This window comes from Gossypium raimondii, chromosome 5, assembly GCF_025698545.1.
Source record: "Gossypium raimondii isolate GPD5lz chromosome 5, ASM2569854v1, whole genome shotgun sequence".
NCBI classification, from domain to species: Eukaryota; Viridiplantae; Streptophyta; class Magnoliopsida; order Malvales; family Malvaceae; genus Gossypium; species Gossypium raimondii.
In genome coordinates, this window is record NC_068569.1 from 13,432,363 (window position 1) to 13,448,104 (window position 15,742).

Here is a 15,742-nt window from a genome sequence, read left to right on the forward strand (position 1 = left end):
ACGGCAAAAGTATTGCTGTAACTTGAAGCTTGACACTAGTACCAAATATAAGCGACAATAATTGATACACGCACATACATATACATGATGATAGGCCCCATTTTCAGTTCAGAGAAAACGATAAAGAAATCCATTCCTAAATTCATCCACTTTGCGACATGGAGTGGAGCCGTTTGATTGATGGTCAGGTCAGGCCAGGTCGTGCAAAATGAAGCAACAATTTACCACCTTTATCATACAAATGTCAACTTCATCTCATAATCATCAATTCTTCAATTTCACCACTTTCAGTACTTTATTACTACCTTTCGGCGTTGGTAATTGATGAGTGTGAAAAATGACATCTTCTATCATCTGGGTGATCTATTACTTGGAAAAAGAAAATTAAGAATTCCAAAACTTGAAATGGATATGATTTTGATCCAAATATACAAAATGATCCAATACACGGCACTCAAATTTCGCTTATAGTGTACACATTACACAGTTCATAGAATTGCCAAAGATATATGTCAATAGTACGAGTTGGATGTGTAATATTTCTAAGCTTGTTTCTGCCTTTTAATTCGCTCAAGTGCACCCAGTAGGCTCTTACCGCCTTTTTCTTTGGCAGCCAAGGCATCATCTCCATCCTGAATGTCATCGCCATCTTCCCTCTTCCGAATACCTCCAAACACAGCAGACGGGACATCCTTTTGTGCAATTTCAACTTTTTCTTCATCCGAATCACTTTCATCTGGCAAATCAATGTCTTCAAGATTTGCTGTTGTTTTCAACCCACCATCGGCTTGTGACTCAACTCCAGCACTCACAAACCCTACTTTCCTAGAGTTGTCTTTGGCAATAGCATTATCAGCCGCAGGTAGTAACTGCCTTTCAAGAGCAGCCATTTCATCCTCAGAGATACCAGCCTGTTTCATTTTGTCCTTAGCTTCATCGATGTTCTGATCCTTCTGCATCAGATACTCAGGGAGAATGAAGTGTGTCTGGAAGAACAAGAACAATGAGAATTAGGATCTGGTGAACAGAAATTGAAAACATTATGCATAAGTATAAAACACAAACATAAGTCTGTTTATATATTAACACATGCAATTGATATGACGGTGCATATTAACTCAGACACATCCATCAATTTAAGCAATATCATGACCACTCATACAATTAGCAACAAATGTATTCCTTTCAAGATAGACGGCAGCAGTAGAATAAAATAAGTAAAATCAAGTCCTTAGTTGGTGGTCGATTTGCAAAACAATAAATACTGATGCAGATGTTAAGAGAGTTTACTCTGGGGACATATCAGATGACAATAAGAAAATAGTCCCTAGAGTTTACCTGGCTATAACTTGCAGAGACACTCCGTTTAATACGCAACATTTCTCTGAAGGTATCTTCATTACCATGTTGCACCTCAAACTCCCTCCATTTATCCCAAAAATCTGCATCAGAGCGTGGATCAGCAAACTGAGATGCAAATACATATATTGCTCGAGCACGATCAATTTCTCCTAAGCTCTTTTCTAACTCTGCATATTTCAAACACATTGTCTTCACATCTTTATCTGGAAGGCCAGACTGTATTGCCTGCTCATAAATTTCTCTTGTTTTTGGAACACCAAAGATCTCAGCTGCACGGGCAATGTAAATCTCATACATGTCAAGCTTCTCATGATTTGGAACAGCTTTAGTCGCTTGATCGTAGACCTTCATAGCTCGTTTTGCTAGCCCATAATCCTCCTCCAGCTTTGCATATTGAAGATACAGGGGTTTTACTGCATCAGCAGGTGCCTGATAAATTTGAGGAAAATTGATGTCAAAATAAGTATCATAGGACATTGATAATTCAGCATCATTCAAGTCTCCAATATAAAGTTAAGGTAGAAAAATAAAGGAGTGGAAAGAAATAAAGCAGACCATAGGCTTAAAAAAGGAGGTTTTGCAAACAGTCAAATTCATGTTTCCATGTCATCATCTTACTCTACAACTTAAAAAATCTGAGTTATTAATAGCATGCCAATCATCTGAAAAATATTATTTCTTGCAGCTAAAAGCAGATTGATAGTAAAACCATCAAACTAATTTTAAAGTTCTTTTTAAGCATTTTAACAAGAATCTTCCCATCTTTCTGTCTAGTGACGAAGCAGTAATTTTGGAATCAACCATGAAAAATTGATATATATATAACTGTATAATTTTGACCAGAGAGTCTTCAATTGATTACAATTTAACATGTGACCTTAAACCTACTTCGGTTTCAGAAAATGCAAGTCAAGCCAATTGTAAACAAGCATGCAGATAATACTTCAACAATAACGATGTTTATCCTGAAGGTCTGAAAGGATAAAAATATGTATACCGTTTCAACAGCATGCTCAAACAGCTCCCTTGCTCGTTCCAGTTTTGATTTCCCATATCTCTTTACAAACTTCGACAGATAAGTGACCCATATATCCTTCACATGTGGATACTTGAATATCTTGACCCCTCTTTCGTACACTTTGAAAGCATCTTCAAAATATTTGTTCTCCTGAACAAGTTAGAACTCTTGTTAGTCCTCAAAACATTCAGGGGGTTTGGTACAGGATGATTATCCAAAAAACCATCCAAAAATTCATTTCTTTTAGTTTTTTGTAAGGTTATTTTGGAAATCTTGTACTCAGAGATCTTTTTCTTCTTATGGTACTAAATGTTGTGATCTGACATCACTAGTATTTCTACAGTTATAACAAACATTTAAATATAAACTCACTAGCAATCAAATCACCTCGGTAATTTTATCACCGTGGTAATTAGATAACCACAGTGATCTTGCAAGTAAACCCAAATGCTACCTTAAGGAAAACTTTAATGAAATTGTTGTTGCATAAGTACAGAAATGTTTTACCTCTAATAAAAATGCATAGTTTATTATAATTTGTGGTGTAGCAATTCTTAAATCAAGTATTCTCTCATAGACCGCTCGAGTTGACTCCAGTGTACCCAGACTCTCTTCCAAGTCCACATAGAATGTCCAGAGCCTCAAGGATTTATGTAGCTTCATCTGAACAGGTTCATTCCCATCAGCAGCCACTGCAAAAAAAAAAAAATACACCAATGCGGGAGTTTGTTTTAGCTCCATAAATAACCCATGGTTGCAACATATCCACAAGCTTGATCCAGTACTAACTATAGATGATGCCAGTCTCATTTTTTTAAAGAAAAAGAAAAGGATAAGAAGCAATGCATGTCAAAAGGAATGTAATAACCTAACATCAAAATAGATGTCATTTACTCAATAAACAGTAACAGTGATTACCTCTTCGTTTGACTTCAACAGAAGGCTCAGCTGTAGCACGTCTCATTAGCTCCAATGCACCTTTGAAATTCTTGTGCCTCAGCTCCATCTCTGCCCACTCAGCCCATATACTTGCCAGGTGATCAACAGTCTTGTAATTTACTTGGACAGCTTTATCAAAAATGACACGAGCATTCGCCAGATCTTTATAAGTTTCATACAGCTTTGCAAAAGCCACCCATAGAGTATGGGGCTTTCCAACAGCTTTCATTGGGTCAATCGTCCTAACTGCCTCTGTGTATGTCAATATTTGCTTGGTGGGATTTCCCTCAAATAACTTGACCCTACGGTGCCATTGCTCCACATTATGTGGATTCTGCCGTAAAAGGACACTGTTAGCCAATTCCGGCCTTCTATTCATTAAATGCTCTAACCGAGCCAACCTCAAATCAACATCCTTATCATCATGCAACCAAAACCCCTTAAATATCTTCTTCTCAAACTTGGATTTTGATTTGCACAGAGCAATGTCCAAACGGATGTCTTCTTCGTCTTCGTCTTCCTCTTCTTCTTCCTCATCACTCAAATCCATGTTCTCCATTTTAAGGGCAACCATACTCTCTTCAAATTGTGAATAAGCGTCAAATATGACACTGAAATCCCTCACAGTAACCACAGTTGTCATTCCCTCCTCAAAAATATCCCTCGCCTTCTCGAACAGATTTCTTCTGATATAATAATCAGCAAGTGAAGTCCAAAGTCTCCCAACTTCATCCGTAAATTTTCTAATTCCACCTCTGATTATCGCATCCACATTAAGCCCTGAAACCTCTGTCGCATGTGTTGTGAGCAAATCACACAACTCTAACCACAACCGATGCTTAGTTTTACCCTTTATCGAATAAAACTGACCGTCATTCAAAACAGACGCTAACCTCTCTGCTGCTTCTTGCCACAGATTTGAATTCACCAAAAACTCAATGAAATCCTCAATATGACTAGGATCATACTTCAAATATCTCCTATAAACCCTAAGTGATGTCTCAATGGGGATACCCCTTTGACTCACAAAAACCAAATAAGGTTCCCAAATCCTATCATGTTGAGTCACAGGCAACGCACAAAGTGCTCTATCGAACGTCCTACGTGTCTTAGTAATCAATTTCTGTTCAGTTAACGTCGACAAGTACATTATCCAAATCCTAGGCATCTTGTGCATTGTAACAAGCGCCCTCTCAAAAGTATTGTTAAGGGTTTCATATTGAGGGTGAGTAACAGGTAAATTGCGAACAATCTCGAGACGTTCACGTAAATAAGCATGCCAAAGCTTGTAACTACCAGGCAAAGCTTTCAAGGCTCGCTCGTAGATTATAAATCTTTTCTTGAAAGGGGCATCTGATCTAGCTATTAAATACCTCCACCAGAGTTTCAAACTAAAGGGGTTTCTTAACAGTTCTTCTTCGTAAAGAAGGTCATCTTGAGATGGGTATAGTTCCTTTGGCAGCGACATTCAATAAAAGATCCAGAAGATAAACAAATCCCAGAAATAAAAAGAAGGAAATATTAAACCTAAATCTAACAAAAAAACTGGTTGACTGACCTGAGAGGAGAGCTCTGCAAATGTTTATACAACTGAGAGAAACCCTTTGGTGCTTGTAACAAGCAAGGACTTTAGGGAAAAACCCACGACTGTGGAGTATGAAAAAAGAGGAAGGGATGTGACGGGGATGGGGATGGGGATGGCGCCCAAAAGAAGAAGAGTTAAGCAGTGGTAGCGTCTTGCTGGATCAAGCAGGTTTTGCCAGGAAATGGGTTTTAACGAAAGGGCCTAATGACTATGAAATATACTCCATTGGACTAGTTAACGAAACACACAGACGCCCTATGTGAATTTGACTGGGCCTATTAACTCTTAAGTACTGCAAATCTATATAAATTATTTTAAAATATAAAAAGCCTAAAGAAAACGCACGTCCATCCTGCTCCTCTAAAACTTGGGTTTTATTTTAAATTTATTGAAAACACATGTCTAGATGTCTATTTGCCCAATTTCTTTTCAGATATGCGTTTTAAATCACTTTCATAATTCCAAATAATTAATAATATAGAAACTTTATATCTTAAGAAAATTTTACAAGTATTTTTATTTTTTATTTTCTAATATTTTAAAGACATTCACATGTGACATCAATTTATTCACATAAATGTGAAATTCAGTAAATAGATAGAATGATAGGAGGTCAAAGTGACAAAATAATTTTTAAGGTCTCAATTTGAGAAATTGTATAAAGTACAAAAACTAAAATAGGTATTAAGCGAATTTTATGTGCAATATAGTACAAACTTTAGTTTAATATATAATATGATGCAGCCAACAACTTCTTAGTTTAGTAGCAAAAGTATGATATTATAAATACCAGAATTTATCTTCAGTATTAAATAACCCCATTCACCACCTCTAATTATTTAAAATAATAATATAACGCACAAATTTTTATTTTATGCAATTATATATTCTTTATCTAATTTCATACATTACAAACATTGTTTTCAAATGTGATATAATAATTTATTATAAAGTTTATTTAAATTTATATGATATAATTTATCAAAAATTCATTAATATTATGAGTTAATAAAAATCAGATAAATTGGAAAATGATAAAAATATTGTTATTTTATAAAGTAATAAATGCTAATTTGAAAGTGTTTTTATCCATTTACATAAAATCTATGAAATATATAAGATTTAAACTCAAACACCATGATTCCAATTTCAATCAAAATCTCATTAGCTTTAAGTATAAGAAATTTCATCATGCACATATGCATATGAAAATTATGTATTTATAATATAAGTGTGCATTTAAAAATAACATAAAGTAAATAATGAAATGTTGGAAACTAATTATAATAAGACATGCAATATGTACAAATTTAAAATAAACAAAATAGTTTAAATTATGAATAAAATTATATTTAAATAGGTAAATACATTATATTAAGAATATTAAATGTGCCCCAATTGTTTATTATGATATTGCCATTTTTTTTATTTATTTCTTTAGGTATCTACTGGAGTGAGCTCAGTAACTAATCATCTGCATTCTGTAGGCTCATTAAGGGGGTAAATGCTGGTTTCAAGTTTTAAAATTGCTCCATACTTAGGCCCAACTATTTATAATGATATTGTCATTTTTTGTAAATGCTATCGAATTAACTTGTGACACTGATTTAGTCAAACTCTTTAATAATAGTAAGATAATCGAAACAGTTTGTGTAATAAATTAAAATGTATAAATATATTAGAATAAAACTTTGGTTGAAGTTGTAAGTGTTTTTTTTATAAATTTTGGGGACGTTGGTTTTAATCTCAATATTTATATTTTATTTGTTTATTCTAAATAAAAAAGATAACAATACTCTCGTAATAATATAATTTATTTAAAATATGTAAGGTTGTTTTAATAATTTTATTAATTAACTCGCGTCTCTAACTTAATCAAATATTTAAATAATAATTATAGATATATAAATAATATAGGTGAAACAAATTGTATAATAGAATTAAAATATATCAAAATATTAAAATTAAACATTAGTTGAAATAGTATATTTTTATAGATGTTCGTGGTATATTTTCAAATATTAATATTAATATTTTTTATTTATTTAAAAATAAGAGTATTATCATAATAATATAATTTATTTAAAATATATAAAATTATTTTATTAAATAAATTAATTTCGAGTTATTTCGTACTGTTATAATAAAAAAAATTCACCCATTGAGTGCGATAATCATTTAAAACAGCAAAGCACCCATCCTATAGTCTATTGGTCACGAATGAATTAATAAATGGGTTATGGAAGAAAGAAAAAAGAAGGAAAAAGTGGGGGGTAAACTGCAAAGCCTATGCTATGAAAGGCTCGAGAGTTGAAAAGAGAGCTATTGCAATAATACAAGGGGGAAGGGATTGGATTTGGAAGGGAGCGAGCGTTTTTTAACTTTTCAGGTCATCCAACTGCTACACGTAGATGCCGTAAGCACCTAATAATATATTTCAACCCACACGCAATCCTCCCCCCTCCCTCCGTTCTCTCTCTCTCCGCTGCAACCCCAAACAAATACAACACCGTTGCACGACATTCAAAGCCCTTCTTCTTTCTAACCCATCTCTCCACTTCCCTCCACTCCATTATATTATTCTTTTATTTGTTATTTTTGTCATATAAATAAATAAAAAGAAAGTTAATCCTTTTTTTTTTTCTTCCTTTCTACTTAAATTTTGCTTAGTGAACATTGAAGGCTTTACTCATTTGGGATGAACCAAGGTAAGAAGTTTTCATGGGTACCTTCAGTTTTTTGTTATTGTTCTTGATCGTTTCTTTGTTATGTTTTTTAGTTTATTTTCTTTGTTGCCTAGGAAAATCAGATCGAACTAAAGAAAAGTGTTAAAAATTTGCTCCTTCCCATGTTTGATGATGAAGAATGAATTCATAAAGATAAAATTCATTTGTTTTCTTTCTGGGTATCTTTTTTTTTATGCTGAAAAGTAAAACCTTTTTGTTTTATTATTAATGATGAACTGATAGTAATCTGTTTTTCTTTTTCTTCTTCTTCTTCTGCTTCTGTTTTGTCGATTCAATTGTTTCGCAGTAACTAAAGTTCAGTTCTCTTTGCGCGTGTCCTGTTTTCTTCTCCAATCCTCCAAGCTCATGCTCGAAAACCCATTTCATTTTATCTCAAGTTGACCCTTTTATTCAATCTTAATGATATATATAAAGTCTTTTACCCAAATGGACGTTAAGCTCTGGCACGACAAGTGGGAGGGAGAAATGTATAAAACTTTCGTGGAGTTGTATGCCATTATCAAAACATCTGAGAAGCTTGGGAAGAAGGCTTATGTGAGGGATATTGTTTTCTCATCATCTGAATATGAAACTGAGTGCCAAAAGCTTATTTGCCATGTCCCTAGCAGTAAATGTTCTGCATTTACATATAAAATAAATCGTCTGGGAACCTATGGGGTGCCTGCCATTGCTGCATCTGCTACTTCCTCTGCTGCCATTGTGGCTGAATGCGTGCTGAATTTCGTTACTGCCATCATCGATTCTCTGAAACTCAATATGGCGGCAGTTGATCAAGTGCATCCTCTGTTGCCTGACCTCGCAGCATCACTTGATAAGTTTGGTATTTTGCCACCTGATTTCAAAGGGAAGTTGAAGATGAAGGAAATGGGTTTCAAGGTTGTCGAACATGGAGGCAGCTCCATGACTTGGAACCTTCATAGGATACATTATAGCTGCTTTGCCCATTTCTAGTGCTCGGAAGCGATCCAACATACAGTTTTTTATTTTTTTCAAGTGTTGCTAACTGCTGGATTCTTCTCAGTGATATCCGTAAAGCTGATAACGGCATATAAATCTTGGCAATTATTTGGTTGTTAAGCTTCTGCTGATCACGGAGAAAATATTTATGGGGCCACTTGTGAAAATCAATTCCTGCTTTGATTTTGTTTTGTTTTGTATTGTATTGTAATTGCTGCGAATTTTCAATTAAAGTCAATGTGGTTCATGTCATTTAATATAAGATGTTTCGGACTTGTAGCTTAGATATGGTCAAAGATTTAGCCTTTCCAGAATTCTTGACTGTTTCAAAAATCAAACCTACATAATTTTCAGTTCACTAGCAAATAGCAATCCTCCGCCATCAAATCATTGGAGGTTTCGAAGATTACACTCCAAACTCCGTTACTCCTACGCACATTTTTTCAAGCATGAAATATGGTAGGCAAGCCAAGACAACAAAACAATATGAAATCCACCAGAATGCAATGCAATTCATTGGCACGCACTTGATTTACATCTTCAAAATTCTTCTAGACCTGTAGCAGAGGAGAGCTCCTGAAATGAACTACCTTAGCGTCAGCCTCAATATAGAGAGGACATTAGTTTCTTATACCTCTCTTCTTTTATGTACAGTCTGTAATGAACAATGCCGATGCAGATGTGTGAAACCAAAAACTGTACCACCATCGATAGTTCATTCCTTGATAATGGTCAAATGCAACTTAATGCATTGATCTTAACCAGTGGCTGACGTGGGTGCAGATGTTTTAATGGAGAAAACTGGATGGTCCCTGTCAATATCTTGATGACTGGCTCCGAGGTTGACACTGTTGCTAATTTTTTCTCCTTCTGGGCCACCACCAGGTTGTGTCTGGCTGACTTCTGAATTACTGTTACCACCTGAGGTCAACGTGCTTTGCTGTCTAAGGTGTTTGTCTGTAGCATCTTGAAGCAATCTCATCATGCTGCCAGAATCAGAACCAGGTGACAACTCTTCTTCCCGCTCTGGCTGGATGTTCAAGTCAATTTGGCCTTTAAAGGGTGAAATTGAGGATTTTACTCTATTAGGATCATCTTCTGAACCCTCGCTGGCAATCTTTATCGGCTTTGGACTGCTATTTTCTGCATTAGTGCAAGGCGGAGGGTCATCATCTGGTACTTTATCAGGCAACGAAGTTTGCTGCTTCTTGCTAGTGGTTTCAGCTTCTTTTTGTGACTGTTTCTTCTCACGCCGCATCATGAGGGTGCGGAAGCGTCTCTTGACTGTTTCACAGACATTACAAGTACATGTCTGCTTGTGTTTGGGGCCTTTCCCACTCGGGGGCTGAATGCATACGATGCACGAGCAGCCAGGTCTGTGTCGGGGGTGCTTTGTGGTGGCCTGAGATGAAGTAGGGAGAGACTCACCCTCTCCCAAGATAGCTAAGTTCGCAAGGGTGTCGAGCCCCTCTAAAGCATCAACGTTTTCCATTTCCTGTTTAGCAGCCTTCATTTTCTTTGAAGCAGCTGTCAACCACAACCAATTTGCTAAGCTCACAATGGTAATAAACTACAAGAACAATCTTTTTACACAAAAATCAATAAAATTCATGCATAATTTACTCCAAGCCAGTCATACAAAACCTACGTATTTTGTTTTCTTCAAGCAACAAATACCTGGATTACATTGTGGAAGCAGATTTTCCAGCTGTTCGGCAGTCAATTCTTGAATGGCTGAACAAGAAGATCTGCCAACATGGTAGATAAAGAAAGTGTTGATGCCATGCCCACACAGAAAAACTAAATTTTGAGCTTTTCATTTTTTTTTTCCATGGTTCTTTTTCCTTCAATTTCGTTTTTGGCAGGTTGGGATTAATTCATTTGGTTGCAGAGTTAAACAGTACATTCATGGTAATGCAGAAATGAAAATGTACGACTATCGATAGAGAACACCAATCAAATGTGTGCTTACCTTTCTGGATCCCATGAGTTACTGGAACAGGTCCATTTGGAAGGAAGAAGAACATTGGAAGGCAATCTACGCCACTTAAAACAATCTTCGCATTGAGCCCATTGAATCTTTTCCCTGACATAAAAGAAACAGGGATTGGTATTTGCTTTCATTTAAGACATCTATTCCTTCCTATATAATAAGCTAACAATGTAAATATTTCAATATTTTCACTTTGTTTCCATTATGATCACAGAATATTTGCATAAACCCACCAATATTTCAATATTATTCAGGAAGTAGAGAGATTTCAACATATCCACAAAGCTGACCAAATTACAGCCAAGTATTAAGTTAATCAACTGTTCTTTAATATAGGCCTGAGCATCTAAAAGAAAGTGAATTACCCCATATTATCAGTAGCAAATATTGTTGGCTTCCCAAGAATCGGTGCATCCTGTTATTAACAAACACAACAAAATTGAGAAACTTTGGAATGATTACAGAGAAGGAAAGAGAGGATCCGAGGATCCCCCAGAAAGGATAGAATTTGCAGAACATACAAGTATCAAAATACTACTAATAGGCAACCTAAAAATAATAAATTGATTAATTAATAAACATCACATTATAGCAAAAGAACAGTGAACAGTTAATGAAGAAAAAAAGCTTGAAGAAGGCCAGAATGAGAAAGAATGAAATTGTTCTTGCATCTGATTATTTTGGTTCTGTGATGGCATCCATAAATAGCTAATAGTATAAAAAGTTCTTCAGCTATAAGTCTTCATCAAGGGTGTATCAACCATGGAAATTCTAAGATAATCACGTTAGAGTTCAATCTGCGACAAACAAGTAGCAGACGCTACAATGACAATATAAGAGGCTTATACTGCTGCCAGTAATAACCAAAAGCAATTTCAATCACAACAGATTAAATGTGCTGAGAAAAGAAACAGAATAATGAAGATATACCGTACCCCGTATTCTTCAAACTCAAAACCTTCAATGACTACAACACTAGCTACATGATTAGGAGGTGGACGTAGCAGCCCTTGAGCTTCTTCCCATGTTAGTTTCAGCTCTATAAGGTCTTCATTATCAATTCTTAGGCGCTTACTCTTTGAACCTAGCATGCTATTCTTCCTCTTTCTGGAAACTGCAACTTTGGCTCCTAATGCTTCCTTTGCTATGTACCCTGACTTATCAACTTTTGACCATGAGGTAGGATCTGCCATTTCAGCCTGGTTCATGGATAAAAGGCTAGGTGAACCTGAGCTATTTTTTATTTTAAAAAATTAATAGTCAAGTATATAACAAGTTTTATGTTTGGTGGCACTAACATCTCCATGCATAGAAAGTCCATTGCTATTTTTGGCTTCATTGTCCTGCCAATGAAAACACACATAAATGCATGTACCAAAGAATATCTTTTACCATAACTAAAGTATAATTGTAGCCTGAGAAAAAAATTAAGAACAAAAGGAACAAAAGCACTCATATGAACCAGTTGCATTGCATGTTATCTTAGTTCTAGAGCATACATATGCACAATCAGAATAGATGCACAACCTGATCGGATGCTGAAGCAGTTGAAGCCTTTCTGAAACCCATGACCAACTTCCCTCCAGGCTCTAACCGACTAAATGTGACTGAGGAAACAAAGAAACTATGAGTTTTAAAATAGATGCAAGTACCAAATAACAATGAATGATCACAAAAAATAGCCACAGGCTGGTAGAAAGTTATGGCAAATGCGAGGGTGTTAAACACACAATTTCCAGGTAACTAAAATTTCTAGAGCAATAGGCAGCAAAATTAGAACCTGTCTTTTTCATATATGAACTGGTAAATTCAAGGAGCAACTAAAAGAAACCAGAAAAGTTCCAAAGAATATAACTGACAGAGGAAAGGCACAGAATGGGCTATAAATTGAACATAGCATATTTTGGCCCTCAGAACTCAAAAGATTGAAATCTCTAAATCAATGTATTCCAGTGATATCAATTTGTTACCTACGTCACCCGCTTGCACTTGCATGTTCTGTATGCAAGGAGTAACCCCCTCTAAAACATACATTCTGCTATTGTTGTTGGGCCAGAAGCGGAATTGAAATATCCATTCCTTTCCTTTTGAATCCTGGACTTTAAGAGGTAAACCTTCTGGCTGAGATATCGGCGGGAAATGAGCCTGTCTCATAATAAGTGCATTTTAGTATGTGAAAATTTTCTAGGAAAAAATTCATGAAAATCTAAGATATACTACACAAGGCTCATATCTAACTTCAGAAAAAGAATCATTGAATTAATAACAGTATAAAACTAGATCAAAATGTTTCCCATAAATAAAAGTGAGAGCAAATGTTTCCCATAAATAAAAGTGAGAGCAAAAATGCATAAAGTCAAAAACCTGCTTCCTTCCCACAATAGCAATCCAGATATAGATGTAAACAATATATATGTTTATTGCCAAGCTTTTTATCAGAAAGCCATTAAAACAACAAATGCTGATCGAATCAAAAACTTCTAAGTAGATTAGACTAAGAGCAAGGACTCACCTCCGCACATTTTTTTGGTAGCACCAGACGTCCAATTCGCCCAGCATCACTAGCACTCAACATTTTCTCAAACAAAGGAGTGATTACAGAATTTGAACTTACATATAGTTAAGTTTAACTGAAAAACACTGTAATTAAAGAACTGACAACATCAGCATATTGGTATTAATCGTTACATATTCAACAAATACGTTAGACAATAATCCACTTTGAGAATTAATATTACTGGAGGTTTTTTTACAAAATTGTAAATATACCTCTCACAAAAGAAAAATACCTTTTCTTAGAAGTTTTTAAAGTTAATTAGTTGTGCAGAATGATTAATTATTGATAAGTGACCTAGTATCTTCTGTGCAATCACAAATTATCAAGAATGCCTTATAGAACCAAAGGATACTCTCCAGTTATTTGCTGCAGGTCTTGGTCAGTAAACCTAGGCCAATAACGAGGAAATAAATTGTTTTTTCCACGGCCATCTGGTCGAGGCCTCCCATTTCGAATCTGAGTTTCACCTGACGAGTCAGTCCCATTTTGAAGATTACTATGAAATTGCTTGGCAAGTGGAGGTTGAGGGTTTGGTCGCAAATGAGTGCCAGAAACCCCATTTTGACCATTTGCTTCATCTGGAGATGTATAAGGTACAGCTAAACCAAATTGTGGATTAGGTTCCTCCTTTAGAGAAGACTGAAATTTAGTCAAACATGGACTACGCTGTTCCTCGCAATTGATTCCTGGACAACAAATGGTTCACATGAGTTCAGCAGCCACCAATAAGTTGTTTTCACAAACAATTTATGCAGAACAAAACGTATGTCCAAGCATCAGAGGTGACATCCACATATTACATATGCAAGCATTAATGTTCCTACATATATGTTTCCTGAGACTACCATGATTGATACAAGGAAAATTTTCTGAACCTGCATTTCCCTTCTCATGTATATCCCGAGTTCCAGGCTTCAAGGTTCCATTCATTAACCTTTCAGAGAAGTCCTCGACTTTCTTCTTTTCCAGGGAAGGAGTGGATAATCTGTCGCAGACATTTAATCTGTCAATGCCAGTGGATAAGTCAACTTCATAGGGCACTCTAGAGGGCAACTCAGGCTGGGTAACTGGAGAATTGAACAAACTCGGTGCTTGCCGCCAAGGTACAGGGCCCGAACCAGCTAACTGAGTCCAGCCTTTAGCAGAATACTCTTTAAATCTCTCAGACAAAGATGAATGGAAAATCAAAGATGGTGACCAGGAAGAACTTGATCCCTGAGATAGAATGTCAAACAACAGGGTTTATAGCATATTACACAGTCAAGGAATGCTATTAACTAGGAAATACAGGTCAAAGTCGCGAACCATAAGTTGGAAGTAAGAGAACATCAGCTAGGAAAAAGATGTCTTTTGCTCATATATGATAAAAAGGTAATTAGAAATGACAGATTACGGCCCTTTTCTTAAAAGTAACAACTCCAATATTAAGTCTAAAAAGGGATTCTGGAATAGGTACATCAGAATAGCATAGTAATGTTATCCAAGCTCACCATAACAACATTTTTCCTCGCACACGCTACGCATTCTATTCCTCCAGCATCCAACAAAGTAAACGCATGAACTGAAACAATGCATCCGCAATGAACCCGCTGCAGAGACATAACGATAGTAAACAAAGGTAAATTCACCAAATGAATCTAAAACCGAAACTAGAGAAGATCAAAGAACACATTCAGTATCACAGCACCAAACTATAGCAAATAAATCAACATTTATGAATGTTTCTAACTAACCTTCCCACATGACTCACAGGTCCTCCAACCAGAAGCATTCAAGTGAAAAGTATCACAAAATCTTCCCTCCTCAAAAGCAAAACTAAAGCCACAATGAGCTTAATTCAGATTACAACATGAAAACAATTAAGCAATCTTGATTCACTTTTAAGACTCCGCATTAAAAAAAAAAATCTCGATTAAGTAAATCATTTTGAAAATCTAAATCAAGTGAACAAAATTTCCTAAATTAACCTACGGGATAACCGTAAATGGACAATAGTTCTGCAACCAACCTTAATTTCAAATTAAATTACAGCAAATAAATTGAAAAAAATAAACAAAAAAAAAACGGCTAAAAACGAAGTCAACAGAGTCTCAAGAAAAAGTGAAACTCACGCGCATCGATCACAGAGCTCAGCGAACTCTCCCGTTCGCAACCGCCAGCCTTTCCTCGGTATTTCCGATTTCAAGTCCTTGCAGTCCGAATTGAAGCAAATCTTTGAAGACGAAGCTGCTCCCGGAGTTGACGTCATCTTATTATTACCTTCTTTTTTTTCCTTTCAAAATTTCAAAAACCCGCACACTTGGATTCTAAAGCTTCTTATCTTCATGAAAAACCACCGAAAAAATAAGAAGAAAAACTTGAACAAAAAACCGTAAAAAAACGGATGGTTAGAAGCTGATCTGCATAATCATGAGAAACAAAAGAGAAAGGAAAGGGGTTAAAAGAAGGGGATTTTAGAGAGAGGAAGAGTAAAATTTAAGTGAGAGAGAGAGATAAAAATCAGAGAATAAAAAAACTGTATATGAATGGTTTTTTTAAAATACATATATAAATGCTTTTTTTACACAATAAACTGGTTTTAATA

The 15,742-nt window shown here is 35.5% G+C and overlaps 3 protein-coding genes across 4 annotated transcripts; 1 reads left to right on the forward strand and 2 right to left on the reverse strand.

Annotated features, from left to right (window-relative positions):
* Positions 1-384: 384 nt before the first annotated feature.
* On the reverse strand, positions 385-5,053 carry LOC105769039 (uncharacterized). Its single transcript, XM_012589416.2, has 5 exons — positions 3,299-5,053; positions 2,888-3,072; positions 2,360-2,530; positions 1,339-1,791; positions 385-986 (listed from the first exon to the last, which is right to left on the reverse strand). Exons 1-5 carry the CDS (start codon positions 4,785-4,787, stop codon positions 543-545), a joined length of 2,742 nt encoding a protein of 913 aa, XP_012444870.1. The 5' UTR covers positions 4,788-5,053; the 3' UTR covers positions 385-542.
* A 2,282-nt stretch (positions 5,054-7,335) lies between these two features.
* On the forward strand, positions 7,336-8,892 carry LOC105768838 (vacuolar protein sorting-associated protein 28 homolog 1). The gene is given in 3 exon segments (XM_012589054.2): positions 7,336-7,612; positions 7,938-8,515; positions 8,517-8,892. Coding segments are annotated over 2 exon segments (504 nt in total). The 5' UTR covers positions 7,336-7,612; positions 7,938-8,050; the 3' UTR covers positions 8,556-8,892.
* Positions 8,893-8,896: 4 nt separating this feature from the next.
* On the reverse strand, positions 8,897-15,665 carry LOC105768837 (B3 domain-containing protein Os07g0563300). 2 transcript variants are annotated; one of them, XM_052630996.1, is made up of 14 exons: positions 15,270-15,665; positions 14,892-14,973; positions 14,649-14,747; positions 14,004-14,373; positions 13,511-13,844; positions 13,114-13,210; positions 12,572-12,746; positions 12,129-12,208; positions 11,900-11,944; positions 11,537-11,800; positions 10,967-11,016; positions 10,581-10,694; positions 10,286-10,356; positions 8,897-10,135 (listed from the first exon to the last, which is right to left on the reverse strand). In XM_052630996.1, exons 1-14 carry the CDS (start codon positions 15,404-15,406, stop codon positions 9,366-9,368), a joined length of 2,688 nt encoding a protein of 895 aa, XP_052486956.1. In that variant the 5' UTR covers positions 15,407-15,665; the 3' UTR covers positions 8,897-9,365. The 2 variants fall into 2 exon arrangements, with proteins under 2 accessions (XP_052486956.1, XP_012444504.1); XM_012589050.2 differs by having other exon boundaries at positions 14,034-14,373; positions 15,270-15,664.
* Positions 15,666-15,742: the final 77 nt, after the last annotated feature.

Bases quoted from the DNA above. Each gene is read 5' to 3' on its own strand.
- LOC105769039 (XM_012589416.2), bottom strand. From the start codon at position 4,787: ATGTCGCTGCCAAAGGAACTATACCCATCTCAAGATGACCTTCTTTAC. The intron at 3,073-3,298 runs GTAATCACTGTT...TTTTTTTTGCAG, and splicing joins TGTTGAAGTCAAACGAAGAG to TGGCTGCTGATGGGAATGAA. The intron at 2,531-2,887 runs GTAAAACATTTC...TAACTTGTTCAG, and splicing joins ACTATGCATTTTTATTAGAG to GAGAACAAATATTTTGAAGA.
- LOC105768837 (XM_052630996.1), bottom strand. From the start codon at position 15,406: ATGACGTCAACTCCGGGAGCAGCTTCGTCTTCAAAGATTTGCTTCAAT. The intron at 14,974-15,269 runs GTGAGTTTCACT...TTGTGGCTTTAG, and splicing joins GAGCTCTGTGATCGATGCGC to TTTTGCTTTTGAGGAGGGAA. The intron at 13,211-13,510 runs GTATCCTTTGGT...ACTATATGTAAG, and splicing joins CTGCAGCAAATAACTGGAGA to TTCAAATTCTGTAATCACTC.